Source organism: Pseudochaenichthys georgianus, chromosome 16, assembly GCF_902827115.2.
Source record: "Pseudochaenichthys georgianus chromosome 16, fPseGeo1.2, whole genome shotgun sequence".
Classification (NCBI taxonomy): Eukaryota; Metazoa; Chordata; class Actinopteri; order Perciformes; family Channichthyidae; genus Pseudochaenichthys; species Pseudochaenichthys georgianus.
This window is the reverse complement of record NC_047518.2, coordinates 14,518,382-14,538,244: the sequence shown is the minus strand read 5'-3', so window position 1 is coordinate 14,538,244 and position 19,863 is coordinate 14,518,382. Positions and strand designations below refer to the sequence as shown.

Sequence of the window (19,863 nt, the reverse complement as noted above, 5' to 3'; positions counted from 1 at the left end):
TGATGAAGCCTTTCATTATTGTCTAATATGGCTATACTATGTGGCTAAACTCCGATTCCTTGTCTCACGACAGCGTAATATTATGTGATCTCGAAAACATTTGTGAAATCCATCATGTTGCACTGCATGACACAAGTGCTACCTCCAGCCAAAGGATTGGATATGCTCGATTGGGCCCTAACAGCATGACGGCACTGTTAAGGGTTTGTAATTCACTATGACGTATCCTCGTGAATGGCAAACAAATCTGTTCAAGTTGTTGGTGGCGCATTCATTTTCCAGCATCATACACTGACAACTTGGATTTGGCTGCAGTACTTGCCTTCTATCACGCACACACACTCGATCACCTCCTTTTTCGATGCGTGCCGCACTTATTCACTTTTGTGGTCCTCAAAATATCAAATAATAAAAGTATTCTGTGTGCCAAATCGTCCTCCATGGGCAACGAGATTTTTTTTTTAATACAAGTCACGGATAATTTAGCCAGAGATCCACACTGTATAATCATTGTTCCGAAGATTACAAAAATAAATAAAACTGAATCTGCCGGACAGCTTAAAGATGCACAGTAGCAGATGAATTATCACCCTGTGTCCCATCATCCTGAGAGACTTGGACCACAGTCTTCCTGCTCTGGTTAACCCCCCCCTGGAATCACACGTTATATTTCCATGTTAAAATACCCACCTCTATATATGCTCCATATCCATCTTAAGGCCGAATACAGAGCAGTTTGTCCCTGAACATCTTTCACAGTGTTCAAAGAGGCACGGCACATTTGAAACAAGAGGCTATTCATTTTCACAGTTTAACACTTCCACCGAGTGTTATAATAAGCTACAGTATGGAGGCCCGAAACTGACAACATTTGAGACAAGCATGCAGGCTAGATCCTAAATAAACGAAAATATAATAAATGTAACTTGCCAATCAATTTTAAGGTGTTTTAAATAAAATACATAAAGCCCCTCTGGTTCATTTTGAAAATTCACCTTTTCCATGCCATCTGTCCACAAGGTGCTTTTTTTTCTTTCTAAAAATGCATTACTTTACTCGATTGTATGTCAACATCATAATACAATTCAGTTAAATAAAATTAGAAAACTGTCTTCATCCCAAGAAGACATGTTTGGGCCTACTCATAATTATGCATCCCAAACAGCAAAAACCTAATTATATCATGTCATGCTTTTCTTCCAGGGAGGCTGTTGCTAAGGCTACTTTAGCCCAGCCATGTTCACATATTTGTACACATGCATAAAAGCTAATGTCTATCGACCATCTCATTAACACAGGGGTCTGCAACCTTTTTGACCAAAAGAGCCATTTTGCTCTTTTTTCCAAAGAAAAAATGTGTCTTGAGCCGCAAAACATATTTCATAGCTTGATAACTTATAAAGTTGTATTTATTGTTATATGTTATATCAGACACAAACTACAGTTTGTTTGCATTTATTAGGCTATTTATTACATTATATAAAACTGTTAACCTCTAATAAGAAACAAAACACTCCTATAAGGAGAATTAAAAAATAATACACAGCACTTGGGGAGTCCTCTGCACATTTGAAGGAAAACAAATATAATTAAAATGGGCCCACTTTGAAATAAATGAAACATATAGCTGCACCCTAAAAATAGTTAAAGGTAGGGTAGGTATTAGGTTAGAATGGAGAAACCAGCTCGAGTGCGCTAGAATTTGAAAATACACAACCGGAAAAAATCTTCCCCTTCCTTCAGACTTCCTTAAAGAGCCCCTCCTCCAACACACGAAGGCTGACAGGCAGGTAGGCCATCCAGTTATTTTAGCCGGGCCGGCTAAAATGATTGGTCGTGCTTTTTACAGCGCTACGGCTTCCAGAGATACATTTTTTTATGTATATATTATGTATTAAGTATTATTATGTATATAGATTTATTGTCAAAGCATTTAATATATTCATTGCTTTCGGGACGTTAAGAGAATTCCATGGAATATAACAAAAAGTGTTTTCTGAAATAAATTACATACCCCATTGAATTATGACTGAAGATCGTCAGCTGTCTTCCTCTCCCTTGTTGTTCCTCGATACGTAAAGGCTGCACCACCGTTGACAACTTCTCTCTACATATCAAACATACCGGTAAACCAGCATCGTTTGCTGTGAAAGCAGATAACTCTGTCCACACAGAATTAAATCCTGTGTTCCTCCGGTATTTTTCTTTGATTTATCCATAGTTCGCTCATCGAGCCGGGGGTCAGGTTATTCGCCTGCAAGAAAAGGCGCTAGTGCCGGACCGTAGAAGGGTGTGACGCATATTTTAGTTGACCTAATTAAACCCGTTTTGTTTTTTATTTATGTGTCACAGTGTCACCTCAAAATACAATATACGAAACATTTTCAACCACGCAAGAAAATATAAATAGTCCTACAAATACTTTTATTTTATTTCCTTCTTATTTTTTTCTAAGCTCAAAGGAGCCAGAGCAGAGGGCTTAAAGGGCCGCATGCGGCCGCGGGTTTCCGATCCCTGCATTAACACATACATGTGAAAAACAAAAATGTTGCATAAGTTAAATACATTAATGTTTAAATGTGTGTCTAGACCAATAAATGAGGGAGTTAAAAAAAAACATAAAAGAAAAATCAAATGTGTTTTATTTATTAAATCCAGTGCTTGGTGGTAAAGAGGGAAACAAATGATTGGATTGTGTTCAGTTATGTATTTGACTTGTCTCAAAACAGTTTAACCACATTTTGTCAGTTTCAGGACACCATATTTCACTACATTTTTCTCATGAAATGTAATATTCTTTTCAAATATTACAGTAAACAGCTTTAAGTAGCCAGTTGAGCCCCATAATGTTTGAAGCAAAGCAGTTCCAGTGAAAGGAATAAGGCGTAGATGTTGTTTTTGAAGACATCTGCTGCTGGTTACAAGTTAATGAACGATTCACAGATGTCATCCCCTGGGCCAGACTATCACTGCTCCAGACTGAGGGATTAAACCTAGCCTTACGGAGAGGAACTGCACTGAAGTTGGATTCATTAGGCACAGGACCACCACTAGAGCACACATTGCGGCATCTGCAAATGGAAAAAAAGGGATATAAAGAGAATCACATCGCACATTTGAAAGGAATGCCATTCTTTACTTCACCTCACCTTTCCGTTTTGACTTCGCTTTTTTCTACTGCTGTGAGAAACAAGATGGTATTCTCTGTGTTGTTAAGAGCGTATAAGCAGTCATCCACACATCAGAAGGAACGGTCCTCCCTGTGTAAACCACTTCTGTAAACTGTGTGTGTGCACGCTCGCTTATGTGTGTGCCCGTGTTTTACTGTTTGTGCTGAATGTGGTTGGGTGGCGGAGACTGAAGCTCCCTTTTAATCTGACAGACAGCATTTTCATTAGTTCTGTTGGGTCCTATTATTAAAGCCTGCTTCAAAGACACAACAAGTGAAACCACTAACAGGAAATGACCCAGAGAGCTCAGCACTGTATAGATCAGTGATGGCAATCTGTGCTTTTAAAGCAGGTTGTTATGGTGCGTAAATGCATCAATTGTAGGCTACACACCGGAGGCTTGGGCTTCAGTCACACATTTTATGACTTTCACATGAACTTGATGAAGCAGTATCGCGCTAGACTTGGACCCATTCATGCATGAACTATTAAATGTCAACATTTTTGTTGTTATTGTGTTATTTTAAAAAGACATCAAATGTAGGCTACTCAACACAGGTCTGAAAAAAGACAATAAAACATTTGTTAAATCTGTATAAAAACATTTGTACTCTTTTATTAAACAGTTACTTTGTGCATTTCCTTTTCCCTCTGCCAATTTGATTGCAAAATCCTAAAACAACAAAGATATATAAAGATTACGTTGACGTTGAAGTGTGAAACATTTTTTTAGGGATCCAAGGCTTAGTTTTTGGGACATTGTACTGAAACATAAAGTATTGAAAATTGCTTCTGACTTTCCATGTACTTCAGACTTTCACTTCAGAACACTTGATAATGAAATGAATGTAAACAATTGTGAATTAATTCATTATTTCCATTTGTTTACTGCCAAAGATGGCATTACATTTGTAGAAGAGCACATTATGGCTTGATCTGTGCCTCAATGTGCGTACTTTTGTACTTACATTTTCAAAGTATGGGGAAATGCAGTGCACTACACTGTATGTGTACAAGGATGGTGCACTCATCATAACCAGTCAGGATTGTGGTTGCTCCGGTAACCAAAGCATTATACACATAAATGTAGACATGTGTTTCTTTTTGTTTTTTTAAAGTAAAGCACAACACTGATGTCAAAAAGAAGCCACCTTTAAGTTTACAGGCTTAATGGAGCAGTCTGTAATGATTTGGTAACGCTAATGATTGTAGTTAGCCAGCCAGCAGCAACGATTGTCACTTCTGGTAAGGACACAGCAGCTGTGTGCAATTATCACACAGTAAGGACATAATCGCACGTTAAAGTTTATGACTTGAGAGTTGGGCTGTGTTGATTTAGGCCTTTGGTTAGGACTTGATACTTATTTTAGATTTTCAAAACATTGAATAGTCCTGGTACCGGTGAATGTACCTAGGATAAGGCAGGGCCTCAGGGACCTCTGCTCGACACTCACATGCAGTGAGTGTGCCGTTGTGGTTCATGTGACACATTGGTTCCAATGTAGATGGCAGAAATGGAAGCTTTGACATTAGTGGGGCAAATGAGATTGCCTGGGATAATAAATGTGTCAATAATTTGCAGTTTTTAATAACTGTATAATGAGTCATCACTTGCCCTTAAAGTTGAGGGAAATCCTGCAATCATTAATCTTCATGTGGGTTAGCAACGGTGTTTGGCAGAGGCCAATACAGCAACGAGTAGGAACATAGTGCTGTCAAAGCACAACCAGGGTTTAATATTATGAACAAGTTTGCCATATGTTAGCCATCATGGTGTGTATAAACCCGCTAAATGGTGGCAATAATGGTTGAATTTTACTACTAAAGTCGCTCCTAAATGCGAAAATGCAATCCAAAGTCAACTGTCAGGGCAGATTTGGGAGTTGCTAGGGTAACAAGTTAATTACAAAACTAAATATGTTCTACAATAAAAGCTAATTGTCTGTGACAGTTATTTGCTTTTTTGCAGAGAAGTTTGAAATGGGATAACTGTAAAAAGATCCTGAGCAGTGCAGTACGGCATTTAGTCACTTAGCCCCTCCACATCTCCGTCACCTGCTGGAAAGGAAGTAAAAATGATTTGTATTCCGAATGCTCACCTTGCGCTCTAATAACACCATGCTGTGCTTGATTTGACACATTTTGGAATATTTATGAGTCACTTGTTGTGGAAGTGTTTTTTTGGTTAGGCCTCATACTAGCAGGTGATTTTTTATCACCATCCATTACATGGAACAGGCAGGGAATTCTATAACAACCGGTGTGGTGTTTCCTATGGGTACCTTAAGTATTTATTTAGCTTATTTAACCCCACATTCCTTTAATATTCCCCTGGTTTTTCTTTCACATTGGGATCCAAACACAACACAAAGCCATTGTCCCTGTTCACTTGAGGGAGTACAGCTGAGCAACTCTGTCCTTCCTCTCAGGATGTGGCACGCAAGGGCTTTATGACCTGAACTCAATCAAACTGTGCACCTTAAACATATTACAGGCTGGGCAGATATTTCCTCTTACTGGTGCTCAGAGAGCCATGGGCACCACCATTATATTGGGCTCAAGAGCCAGCTGGTGAGGACAAATCCACAAGGATTCCTATTTCCCCCCCCATCTGACTCTCTGGCAGCCTCACTCTATTCATTCAATTTTTTATGTGCCTAGTAGCCGTGTTACTACCGGTTTCAAGGGATAATGAATCGGAAACAGGTCTTATTAAAGTACATTAAGACCAGTTGAATTGGATATAATGTGCTCAGTGAGGGCCCAGAAGGGTTGTATCAGACCCATAGCTGACACTTGTGGCTTTGAGGAGCGGGCTGTGTTATTCTGTAGTGGCACTGCGTTGGTTCCAGGGGGGCTATTCACTTGAGCCAAGTGTTGCATTGTGGGTAAGCAGATTTTAAGTGGGTATGAGCCCAGCAGGGGGTAAAGGAGGGTCTCATTGTCCAGGAATGTTTATCCCCCCTTGACTTCATTCAAGGCCGGATTATGCAGCGCCATGGTTCCAAAGCAACCTTTGCCTCCACTTGGAGGGTCTGCGGAGGAAATATTCCTTCATACATATACACACACACACACACAAGCAGGCATTATCCTCTTTATAAAAACCTGGGTTGATTGCTCCCTCAAGGCACAGCGAGTAGGTGGAAGTGGATCCGCTGCAGCTGGGTGTTGTACCTCAGTCTCGCTCGGATCTCTGGGAAGGCTGGAGCCAGTGATGCTCCCAGTGTGTGCAACACAATCATACTTAGTACAACACGTTTTATTGGGCAGTGTGTGGGTTGTAGAAACGTGTTTAATCAACTCAGCTGTAGGGGAGGTCTTGACCTCATGTCAGTGGTTCCAAGCCTTGACTTTGTGTGTGTGTAAATGGCTCCCAGCCTTTGCCATGGAGTGTGACCTGCGGTGGAGCCTCTGGTTCACACTTTGCTCTCTGTTGTCGCTTGTTTAAGTGATTAACTGTGGAAAGTGATGACTCATCTGTTGGTTAAAAGTCTGAAACAATTGCACTCAAATTAGAAATTACAGGCAATTTTGTAAGTTTGTGAAAATAAGTATGTTTTCATAGAAGTCTATGAGAAAATGTTCCTACTTCTTACTTGATTTGTTAACTTACTAAATAATTTTCTCACAACTTTATAGTAACCCTTTTTAGGTTAATTCTTCTTCATTACAGCATGATTTTTATTTTGGAAATGATGGTCCCATTAAGAGTAAAAATGACGATAAAGCAGGGTATGCTTTAGGGCAAGGCTACCTTGTGATTGACAAATTGCTAAATCTTTGACCCTTTCAAAGTGTGTTTTCAGTTCATGTAAGTTAATCTAATATTTAAGTTTATAATTGCTCAGAGTTTGGTTGTACTTTGCTCAACCCTATCTGGTCAGTTCTGCTAAAGTGGCGCTTGTGCTGGATGTGTTGGGGGGCATGTCTCTTCTGCCTGGGGCCCCAAGAGTGTCTTGCAGCGTCACTGCTTATTGTCCTTATCAGTTTTTTTATATATATCTGTTTTCCTTTTGTCTTATTTTGTAAAAACACTGTCCGTAGCCGTTTCTCAAAGTCGAGGACGCTTCCTTGGTTGGACATGTCCTTCCGAGTCAGGTCCTTCAGAGGCTAGGCAAGAATCCTTCCTACACTGAACAAAAATATAAATGCAACACTTTTGTTTTTGCTCCCATTTTTCATGAGATGAACTCAAAGATCTAAAACATTTTCTATATACACAAAATAACCATTTATCTCAAATATTGTTCACAAATCTGAAAAGATCTGTGATAGTGAGCACTTCTCCTTTGCCGAGATAATCCATCCCACCTCACAGGTGTGGCATATCAAGATGCTGATTGGACAGCATGATTATTGCACAGGTGTACCTTAGGCTGGTCACAATAAAAGGCCACTCTGAAACGTGCATCTGGGCATCCAGTCCGCCCCTGTGTAATTATGGTAGGGTGTGATTATGTGGGATGGGGAACACTCAAAGAACTTTATTGAGGTAGCCTACATTATTCTATTTATTTTGTATTTTTCTAAAGATATATTTTTGGCCGGAGAGGGCCTTTTATCAGTTATAGTATTAAAGTTGAAAAGCAGGCAATGATTACAAGTTCATCCAGTCCAGGATTCAAACCAGTTGCTTGGAGGACGTCGCTGCATGCGGTCCGCCGGCTCTATCCACTGGGCTACCTATCCTTTAAACTGTTGAACTTGTTTTTTAATACTCATACTCAATTGTCTTTTTGCTCACAACTTCTCCACATTTTGAAGTGTTTCCCGACCCAGAATGACCTATCTTTCTTCCTGGCTTGCTCTATAATGATCCAATACAAATGCAATACCAACAACAACAACAACTCAACAGCAGGAACGCAAACTACTACAACAACCCACACATTGCGCATTGTTTAGAGCGGTAATAAAGTGTTGAAGCGCTCAAATTCGAAACTGTTTCAACCTGTCACCTGTCAGAATCGAGACGAGGCAGTGCATTGAATCGCGTGATTGGACCGCGAACCAGTCAAGTGATTCATTCAGGAAATGAAGCAGTTGCTGCTTCGGACGTCATATGTCACGTGATTTGAAGCAAGCTTCGAAGCACTGGGTGTTTCTCAATGTCGAGGAAGGCTGCTCCAGAGCCACTATTTCAAGCATACTACGTCATCGAGTCCCGCCGAAGGACTGTTCCAATGTCCAGGATACTTGGAATTCTACCGAGGCCAGCGTACTTCGTAGCGATAAATTTCGAGGCTGCACATGTGTAGACTCTGCGGTCTTAAAATACCCACAATGCTTTGCGCACGGACCAATTTCCAAATCTTTGGCGGAAATCGCGCTCCATTTAAGGCGGGGCCTCCCATATGACGCACACCTGTTAGTCTATTCCACAATTCTTCGTTTTCCGAGGCTTAAGGATTCTTGCCTCACTCGGAAGACATGTGCTACCAAGCAAGCGTCCTCGACATTGAGAAACACCCACTGCTTTTATGGAATAGGAAGTCCAGGGTTTGAAGCACGTATCGAAGCTTCAGTGTCAAACTGCCATCACTAAAGCTGTGTCTTGTTGAAGTGATGAATCCTTTGTATGTGTGGCTGTGTTCATTGTCAGTTTGACGTCTATGTTACCTGATGTTTTCAGTCTGGCTGTAGTCGTCCCTGGTTGATTCCTTGTGTTGCTGCCCTTGTTCCTTGTGCATACCAGGTTTGTTCCTGTATAACCTTGCTGCTCTCTCTATTTGTGTTGTTTACCAGTTCATTGTTATCAGCTTTCGTTTAGTGAAGCTAAGTACAGTCTCACAGAGCTTCTGGTTTAGCCAAAGAGTTTTTGTCTTTTTTAATTAATTTGTAATGAAATGGAAAATAAGTTAGATATATTATGTGCTCATCTTTTCATCAGTCTTTTAGCTGACATGAGAGAAAAAGATCCAGAAAACGACCTGTTTTCTGGATCTTCACTACAGCTCCCATTAATTTGCGTATCAACGTATGGTATCAACCCTAGTAACATCCTGTGAATTCTTCAGCTTACCACCAGAGCATTTTGTGCACTTAAAAAAGCGCTAGCTTGAAGATTTATAGAGCTAGTATACTGTAGCTCACCGATGAACAGGCCCCTAATTGCTGCCTGCCTGCAGGCATTGTGTTTTGTGTGAGTGTATGTGGATATGAGTCAGATAAAATAAACCACATGGTGTGTGTGTGTGTGTGTGTGTGTGTGTGTGTGTGTGTGTGTGTGTGTGTGTGTGTGTGTGTGTGTGTGTGTGTGTGTGTGTGTGTGTGTGTGTGTGTGTGTGTGTGTGTGTGTGTGTATGTGTGTGTGTGTGTGTGTGAGGAAGCTGAACAGAACCCTCTGCTCTCATTTACTATCTCCTTGTGTGGTTTGGCAGCAGCTCTGTTGGTATGGGGGCGTGCAACGGGCATCTGTCTGGGCGCGAGGCAGGCCTGGCATGCTGCTTAGCCCCCTGCAAGGCTGCATGAGGGTGGGATCAGAGCAGGAGTCCGCCAGGCTCCAGACAGGTAGTCTGTGCGTGTGTGACTGTGAGCAAATGTGTGTGCATGCACCATTTATTTGACCTTTGTGGTCATTATAATTGTGAGGCCCGATCCAGCCATGCTGAAAGTAACACAATAGCATGCATATCACCATGGCTAGCTTCCATACCTCCCTTCACTGCACTGGATAACAAGCTAAGCACAGCAAGGCTGAGCTGGGCCTAGTTAGCACTTGGACAGCAGACCACCCTCGGTAGATTAGGTTGCCTCTGTAAGTGTTGGTTGTTTGAGGCCAGTGGAGGATGTTACCAGCTTCATACCTGAGCCTGCGTGGTTGCAGAAATGTAGTGTTGGAGTATCAGCATCCCCCATTTGAGTGTTATGTAATTACGCTTTCTCTTCCTGTTCACAGTTATGTTACCTCTGCCAAGAACTTTATGTTTTTGGTTTGATGGTTTGTGTATTTATTTGTCAGCAGGACAAACTAAGTTTTATGAAACACAGTAGAAGCGTAGCATAGCTCAAGGAAGAAGCCATTAGATATTGGAGCAAATCCAAATCACAAGGTATGAACTTGCACATTGCGAGCATTTGTGCATGGTATCTCGGAATTATCTGAAAAATGACCTCCCAACTTGGATGATTTGTGTCAACTCCCCCTAAAGTCTGCTATAGCAAGAAGTTGGCAACATTTGTCCTAAACATTTCAAAGCTGTAATAATCACATAGTAACTTCAGCGTGACCTAATCCATTGATTTCATCTATTTGAAACGTCTTCATGTGACTGAAATTCTTCCAGCTCTTCTTGAAATTGCCAACATTAGGTTTCTTCACTGACTTAACACTCATAGATAATAGGCAAGTCCTGTTCTTACTCTAGTAAATGGGAAGGAAGAGTTGAAGTTGTACAATTATTTCAAGTGTAAATCGCATAAGATCTTTTTGGGAGATGTTTTGTGACTTTTATCAGCTCAGTGAGTTTTTCTCCCGTGAGTGTTTAAAACATACAGGTATTTATTTAAAACCTCTGTTGCTTCATCACTGGCAGCACATATCTGCCTCCAGGAATGGGCTTGCATCTCTCCCTGGGTGATGCTGGGAATGGTTAGAGGAAATTCCAGAGGAATGGAAATGGGATGTTCTCCAGTTTGGATTTTAATATTCTCAGATTCCAAAGGTTAAGGTCTGGATTAGAGCCCAGGGACAGGGAGGGGGATAATCATCAAGTTCACAATTTCAACACACCCATTTGGGACTTGATTAACACTATCAATACAAGAACTTTGACACCAAAAGTAACTCTGTATCTTGAAAATAACCCCCCACCCCTTGAAAATGAAAAAGACCCCAAAAAGTGGCATTTTCTGCACATTCCGCCTGGTATGCATAAGCTATTCTTACTGTTTGCCTATATACTGTTGAATGAATGCTTTCAAACCCATTTGAGAATTAATAAACACTATTAATAGAAGAACTGTTACACCTCAAAGTAACTCTGTATCTTGGAAATAATCCTCCATCCCTAACCTAAAAAAAGAACACAAAAAGAGCGTTTTTTTGGCTGTTTGTATGCATTCACTATTCTTACAGTCTGCTAAGACTAAAAGACTAAACTCATTTGGAAAACTTGATTAGATTTTATTCCAAATTCCAAAAACAGTTAAATTATTTTATTCAGTCACATTGACATGGAAGGAACTTGAACTTGTCTGTCTTAAGTAGCACCTCATATTTTTCTTAGCCTTTCAAGACTTTCTTGGAATTTTGCATATTCCAGTGTGGTTCGGTCACTCCTCTCACCTAGGTACGCATGAGAGCATCTCCAAACTCCTGTGCCGTTTTCATCCTCCTCTTCCCACTGGGCAGTGTCACCTGGATTCTGAAGATAGGATCGACTTAGGCAGAAGCGTGGTACTTTCTCTGGCAAACTGAACCTCAAGCTTCATCCTCTGCAGCTTTGCGTTGTTGTTCAGACTTTCATCCACAAGGAACTTCTCAACTTCCCCACTGTCAGTGAAGGGGCCACCTATAGATTTCAGTGTGTCCATCATGTCTCTTCCTCTCCTTTCTTTGAGCCATCTCCTGTTTCTGGTCTGCCCCACTCTCGAATTTCGCCTTCATGAGTTTACTCCAGTTGAGTTCAACCTCTCTTTTTGCTTGGGCTGCTGCCTTGAAACCTCTGAAGGACGGAATCTGTCCATCCCTAAGCTCCTGGCTCTTCTGTAAAATGATTGACCTACTGACTGCGTTCAGTGTGCCTAGCTTCTTCAGTCTGTAGTCCACCTTGCCACATTGTCTCTCCATCCCAATGTTGTGCACAGGGGTGTCATCAATGTTACTAGCCTGTTCACTGACAGGGTAGTCCATTGGGAAGGTCTCCTCATCAATCCCATAGTCCCTCCTCTGCCTGGCAGGACAGTCTGCAGGTGGGGCTGCATGAGATCTGTCAGCTTCTTCACTTCATCCAAGTGTTCAGCAGCCACGTCTGACACTGAGTTCAGAACCTCCTCTGTATAGGTCTTCTTGACACTACTGAAAAGCTTGTCAGACACTACAGGATACTCAGGTTTTGTGAACGTAGTGTAGTTGTCGCTGATTGGCTCGCCCAAGCCTGTATGCAGTCCCTTGTAGAACTCCCTGAGCTGAGTATGGGTAGCATCTTTCTCTATGGTTCTGGCATAGAAGTGCTCCACCACGTGCACACCCAGGCAGGCAAACACCACGAGTACCACCTTGAGGTAGGGAAGCTCCATCACTTCTCTGAGGAGGCAGGCCAGGCGGTTGTTTATGTGAGGGTTCTGCTCAGGAACCCTGTCAGGTTGCCAAAGTGGTATATTAGGACTGCTGCTGCCCTGGAGAGACACCCACACCTGCTGTCTTTGTAGAAAAGCAGCACTCTGGATACCTGCCTTTGCTCAAGGAAGAGGAGGGATTCCCTGTAGCGGTTCCTGGGTTTGTGGGCATACTCAGGAGTCACCAACTTGAGGCACATGTCCAGTGCCTGTCCAGCCACACTGGCATTCTTGCTGTCTACATCCAGATCCACCATGAAACTCTGTAGCACTTGCTCCATCTTCATATCAGCCTCCACCAACTGCATCACTTTATTCATGGTACTGCTGAAGCCCAGTGCTACAAAAGATCTGCCCTGCTGGTGTTTCCAAGTTGTACATCTCTGCCAACAGCTTTGAAAACCCTTTGTTGTGCTCTGTGCTAGTGCTAGTGTGCTATTTCATGATAGGTACCAACTCCCAATACAAAATATCTCCCAAATGACCCAATGCACCATCCCTGAAGTGGGCGTAATCATTTTCCAATTTTTTTTATCTTTAGGCCATTCCCCCCCCCCCCCCCCCCCCGCTAGGTCTGTCACATTATAAAATCAACCATGAACAATATGTTCTACATGCTGTGCTATCTTCCATACATGGAGTTGCTGCACATATACAAATATACTGAATGGAAGCAATAGTTGTTTTGTGAATGTGAATAATTATGTAATAATGATTGTTATAATTAATATACATGTCTTAATCAAGACATACAGTCACCTTCTTTATGCAAGATACATGATTGCAGTTATACTAAAAGCTGATTTTTGTTTATCTTGTAAAACAAATTGAGAAATATATAGCATATAAGTGCATTCAACAATGAAGAAAGAAACTCAAAGCAGGAATCATACCATAGGCTCAACCAGATGTAGTGCTACTACATAAGCTTCACTTAAAGCCAAACCTTTGTAAGTGCTACAAACAGAAGAGAGAGACTTATGTATTTATTTTTAATTGGCCAAGGCGCAGACGAAACAGGTGAGTTTTCAGTCTGCAACAGGAGATCTGTAGACTTGCTGCTGTCCTGATACCAATTGGGAGCTGGTTCCACCATTTAGGGGATTCTTTACGGTTTTTTGTTGAGGGGTATCTGGGTCCCACTCGCAGTGATGAGTAGAAAGCTGATTGGCCAATGCTGAGTTTAGTGCACCAATTATGCATACACCAATGTCATATATAAAACATAAAAATAAATTGTGACATGAATGTAACTAAAGTGATATCCAGTTATCATCAACAACATGATTTTTTTTTTTATTGACTGGTAGTAAAAAACTGATATTAAAAACATACATAGGTACAAATTAAAGCTAGCAATGTGCAGTTAATATCAACGTTTTATGAAACTTCAGTCTTTTCAAATATATTTTCCAATAACAACAATTCCCTTCTTTCTGCCACTCCTCTTTTTACTGATAACGCTTCTTAGGTGATTAAAATAAAGTTGTTACGTCAACAAACAATACCACCAAGGCTCCACATTTACTGGAAAAACGCCTCTTTTTGATATGACGATAAAGCATCACCCTTAGCAGGTCATGCTTTAACTGTTTCATTATCTTCATTTATGAACATATATTTCTGAAGTGGAAGGCCCCAAATCTTTTCTTTAAATAATAATAATTACAAACGATTAAAAAAAGGCAAACCTCATTGTAAATGTCCAAGCTTCAGTGTAACGCGAGACATAGTCATGTTGCCAAGTAGGTTTAAACATACGAGGAATGTGCATTGGTGTACATGATGCTGCATACATGTTAAAGAAGATAAAGAATAAGAAAAACAACCAAAAAATAAAAACTATTATAAAAAAAGTATTTTACGTTAAGAAATAGAAAATTATTTACATGATATCTGGAATAATTTGCAATCATAACACTTTTACTTTCATATAGAGAACTTTATTTTGATAATAGATTACATTGGCAGTGGAAAATTCCTGCAGAACAGTAGGCGGCAGCCATTTTCAAATGTAATTCCACGCTTCACTCTGTTGTTGAACTGCCCTGTGTGAGAAACAGAAAGATGAGAAATGTGTCCCTCTGTGTATTATCTCTTGTTCTATGGACAGCACCAGGGTACTTTGTTGGGACAACACACATTTAGTTGTTTTTAATTAGCATAATGTTTTTAGCCAAATGTATTAAATTAGCTCAACATCGCTGCACTGAATCTACTGAGGTCTCATGTCCAGTAGCTACATGGACTATCAAAGCTCATTGGCTCCTCCTGCTCCTGTCCCTGTTAACAGTTGAAGCCACATTTGAGCATTTTGACCATTTTGACCATAAGTAAAATAATTTGGGCCAAAAAGCAAAAAGGTTCAAACAACGTGATGTGCAGGGGATAAAGTCAACGGACATTTAATGGTTACTTCCGTCTTACCAAATGTATCTAAAAAGTCCTTGGACTTCTCTCATTTTCTCCTATTTACTGATAACGCTTGTGAACCGAGAGTTGGATTTTTGAAAAAACTTGTCAGCGTCCACAAATGGTACCAGGAATGGATCTACATATACTGGAATAAACAGCTTTTTTAATACATTTTATTAAACCTTTTTCTCAGATGACAATGAAGCTTCAGCAAATAATATTTTAGCTGTTTCATTATATAAAAATATGAACACTTTTTTTTCTTCTATTACTGACATCAATACAATTTAAAACTTCTTACACTACCTCATTTTTGCATTACACCTCAATGTAAATAAACCTATGTTAAGTGTGACATCTGAATAGTCATTTTAACAGAATATAGCACTTAATTTGTTGTACTCATCTTAAATTAAGCTTTTATCACTTTACTACAGAGCACTTATTGTGGAACACTCTCTACATCGCAGACGCCACTTTACAAGCATCTTTAAATCTCTTCCTTATACTTTCCTTAACAGGACATACTTTATTTTCATTAATATGTTGTTGGGTTTTCATGTCTAATTCAGGGCGTTTTATAAAATCTTAACTTTACCATATCCTCCGTTTCCAGCTTTGGATATCTAAACCCATTATTGTGAATATTATCAATGTAGTAATTTCACACAAGAAAACGTCTATTTCTTTTTGGAATCAAAACACTTTCCACACTGTTGTAGTAAGATTCATATTTATTGTCTTAACTCTCTGCTGTATCATTTGTTAAGTACATTCAGAATCTTGCATAATTTCCAATCAAAATTTGCAGCACACTCAAACACAGATGTTGGGATAGCAGCAGGTGCAGTCGTTCTCTCTGTTGTTGGACCGCTTGGAGAGACAGAAACATGAGACAATTTGTTCATCTGCAGCACCATCTCTTCGTCTGTGTATTCTCTCTCCTTCAGCGGCGTACATCAGGGGCCTAAGGTAGGTCATTCACCTTTTTTTTTCGGGCCAAAAAGCAAAAAGGTTAAAACGTGATGTGCAGGGGGATAAAGTCAACGGACATTTAATATTTGGTTACTTCAGTCTTGCCAAATGTATCTAAAAATAACAATAGTCCCCGGACTTCTCTCATTTTCTCCTATTTACTGATAATGCTTGTGAACCGAGAGCTGGACTTTTGAAAAAACTTGTCAGCGTCAACAAATGGTACCAGGACGACCACTGCAACTGCAACATAGAATGTCTTCATGTTAGGAGCTTTGTTGTTAAATCTTTTGACTTCAGTTCCTGTCCTCTCTGATGGTTGAGTGTGACATGTGCTGGTATCTATTCTCACTGAGGCCTCTGTTACCTCATCAGTGACGACATTTACAGAACATCATAAGCTTTCATGGAGGGGCTTGCATCAATCATTTGATGGAAGGAAAAGGGGAAATTCTCCACCAATGATAATTGGAAATGTTCTTCTTTCTGCTCCAGGTTATTGGAAAATGATTAACTTTTTCCAATAATCTCTTATTGGTATGCCTCAAAGTACAACAAACATATAATATAACTTTTTTTTTTACTCATTCTTCATTTCCTAGCATCTATATCAATGAATAAAAAACGTTACCTGTTATATTTAAAAAAACAATTTACTAAATGCTTTTGATTTCTTATTAAATTACTGCATTATGTTTAGTAGTGCAAAATTGATCTCGATGTCTTCGCATTTGTTACCTATAAAGCATACACCAATGTCATATATAAAACATCAAAATAAATGTTGACATGAACGTAACTAAAGTGATATCCAGTTATCAGCAAAAACATCTATTTTGTTTAATTGTCTGGTTGTAAAACAATCATATTGAAAACCTAAATAGGTCAATAAAGCTAGCAATGTGCAGTTAATATTTACGTTTTCGGTAACTTCAGTCTATTCAAATATATTTTGCAATAGCTAAAATTCCCTTCTTTCTGCCATGTCATGTTTACTGATAACGCTTCTGACCTGATTAAAAAAAACTAGTTATTTCAACAAACAGTACCAGGAAGGCTCCACATTTACTGGAAAATCACCTTTTTTGTTGTTTTTTAAAATATCACTTTCAGAAAGTTATACTTTAAAGGTTTCATTCTTGTTATTTATGAACATTTTTTTTAAGAGAAGGCCTCAATGTAACACGATAGATAGTCATGTTGACAGAATAATTGTCACTTTAGTCATTTCACTTTTAAATCTTGTTTGGAAATATTTTTTAGGAAAATAACGTTTTTTGTATTATACATATGTTTATTAGAATAAAAGTTTATATTTTCCAATACAACCATCATTTTGTAATGTTTGAACTAATATTACATTTTCCATTTTTTAACTTGACATCCTGTATTTAAGTCTATTTTAAAATGCCTACATCCGTTTTATTTAATAAAACTCCATTGTAAATATCTATGTGTAACATTTGAATAGTTAGGAATTGTCAGTTTAGTCCTTTTTACACAGCTCACTACAATGTGCAAACATTTCCTCTGGCACAGCATTCAACAGTGTTGTTGTACATTTAATAATGTATTAATAGTTCTACTTTGAACAAAGCTGCAACATATTGTGAATATAACATTGAATACAAGCAGTCTTGCAAAATTAAAAATGTCCCACATCATCTCAGTTTGCAGTATCGCTTCTATTTTCTTTTTGCATATTTATTTTATTTCCAATTTAAATCATTGTAATACATCTACAGCTCTCGTTTTAATCACAGCTGGCAACTTTGGATTATAAAAATATATTTGAGCATATTTCATACAATGCTAACTTAAGCTAAACTAAACAAATGGAACTGAAGCTGAAAGAAAGGGGTAACACAAAACTACAAATAGAACAAAACGGGACATTTAGTCCATCAGTATAGATATGTTAGCAATTTACAAAAACAAAATCAGCAACAAACCTGGTGACTAGAGACTACACTGAGTTAAGGTAAACTCAATGTGAACGTGCACAAGTTTACTAACCCAAAGCTAATATACTGCTGACATTACTAAGCTGTAAGTGTGATGTATGAAATGAGCTGATATCTCCATGAGAAGAAGAAATAGCTATACAGCTATAAAAAGAAAAAACTAAATTGTGTCCAGAAGGATTACCAACATTCAAATGAGTTGTGTGGTGGCCATCAAATCTCCATAGGCCTGTGGACATTTCGACTCGTCATAGTAGCAATTCACAGGTGTGTGAGACGTTTCTACTTATAAATGTAATTAAAACACTTTCACACAATTTCATATAGTCATATTTAAGTTTATTGTATAACACACTGCACTATCAGTTGTCTAGCACATGATGAAATCTAGGAATCTTCAGAATTTTGCAACAGTTGTTGTTGGTGCAGGAATCCTCAGAATCTCCTTGTGCAGCACGTTTGACAGATGTTGCTGCAGCAGTTGCAGCAAAATTTACACTTGCGACGGCGACGCCTTGCTCTGGGGCTGTACGGCATCTGTGTGAGAGATACAACATGAGCAATGAGTTCATCTGCAGCATCTTTACTCACCGTTTATTCTTTATTCTTCATTGGAGAGCATCAGGGCACTTTATTGGGACAACACACACATTAGCTTTATATTTCAATTGATTCAGTTAGCTTAACATACCATCCATGAGTCGTCTGAGGGCTCCTCATGTTCAGTAAGTAGATAGTCATAGCTCATTGGCTCTTCCTCATCCGGCACCTGTTGATGAACATTTACAGTAGGAGCCACATTTTAGAATTTTGACACAAACTAATAAGTGAATAGGAATAGTCAAGATCTTACTTCAGTTACTGGGACAGCAGAGCTCTCCTCCATACAGATACAAGTGAGCACGACGGCCACTGCAACTGCAACCCAGAATGTCTTCATCTTAGGAGGACTGATTTAGGTCGACTAGATTTCTTCAGAGCTGTTGGTGACTGTTGTCAGCTCTTTGTAGTTATTCTCCTGTGTGATGGTTGAGAGTAGAATGTGCTGTCATTTATACTCACTGAGGCCTCTGTTGCATCATCACTGACAGCATGAAGCTGCCAGGATGGGCTTACATCTCTCTCCTTGCTGGGAATGGAGGTGGGAAATTCCAGTACTATGAGAATTTGAAATGTAAGTGTCTGTTCCACAATATCACAAAAACGACTATAATCTTCCTCTTTACATCTATGCGCAAAATATAAGGAAATGTTAAATGTTGTTTAAAATGTAAAAGCTTGTGTTTGCTTGGCTTCAGTTAAACAGTGTAACACAAATGTAAAGATATGAAAATAAGGCAAACTATTGAGAAAAGCATAATGGAATAGTGTAGTCATATTTTATATTGGTCAGCATTCAAACATACAAAATACAACTAATCAAGTGTAAACACATTTAATTCTAATGTATACTGTACAATACATTTTGTACATATTTCTTTAGGTATTTTTATTTCTTGCACTTCATTACTTTCATTATTGATATTATAATTATCATTATTATTATTATCATTATTATTATTATTATTATTATTATTATTATTATTATTATTATTATTATTATTATTATTATTATTATTATTATTATTATTATATGTGTGTGTGTTCATATCTGTCCTATCCTGTGTTTCACCCTTGTTGCAGTTGCTACTTACACTGAACAAAAATATAAATGCAACACTTTTGTTTTGCTCCCATTTTTCATGAGATGAACTCAAAGATCTAAAACATTTTCTCTATACATAAAATAACCATTTCTCTCAAATCTGTGACAGTGAGCACTTCTCCTTTGCCGAGATAATCCATCCCACCTCACAGGTGTGGCATATCAAGATGCTGATTAGACAGCATGATTATTGCACAGGTGTGCCTTAGGCTGGCCACAATAAAAGGCCACTCTGAAACGTGCAGTTTTGCTTTATTGGGGGGGTCTGGGGGGGTCCGAAAACCAGTCAGTATCTGGTGTGACCACCATTTGCCTCACGCAGTGCAACACATCTCCTTCGCATAGAGTTGAT

At 39.2% G+C, this 19,863-nt stretch overlaps 1 protein-coding gene across 1 annotated transcript; it reads right to left on the bottom strand.

The window, feature by feature from the left end:
• Nucleotides 1-18,123: 18,123 nt before the first annotated feature.
• Nucleotides 18,124-18,840, bottom strand: LOC117460288 (hepcidin-like). The gene is made up of 3 exons (XM_034101604.1): nt 18,660-18,840; nt 18,498-18,575; nt 18,124-18,343 (listed from the first exon to the last, which is right to left on the bottom strand). The coding sequence occupies exons 1-3, from the start codon at nt 18,744-18,746 to the stop codon at nt 18,242-18,244; spliced, it is 267 nt and encodes an 88-aa protein (XP_033957495.1). The 5' UTR covers nt 18,747-18,840; the 3' UTR covers nt 18,124-18,241.
• Between the last annotated feature and the right edge of the window lie 1,023 nt (nt 18,841-19,863).

What these genes read in the sequence shown, in the direction of transcription:
- LOC117460288 (XM_034101604.1), bottom strand. Translation starts at nt 18,746, where the DNA reads ATGAAGACATTCTGGGTTGCAGTTGCAGTGGCCGTCGTGCTCACTTGT. An exon ending in CTGCTGTCCCAGTAACTGAA is followed by an intron (nt 18,576 to 18,659) that starts GTAAGATCTTGA and finishes GTTCATCAACAG; the next exon opens with GTGCCGGATGAGGAAGAGCC. An exon ending in CCTCAGACGACTCATGGATG is followed by an intron (nt 18,344 to 18,497) that starts GTATGTTAAGCT and finishes TCTCTCACACAG; the next exon opens with ATGCCGTACAGCCCCAGAGC.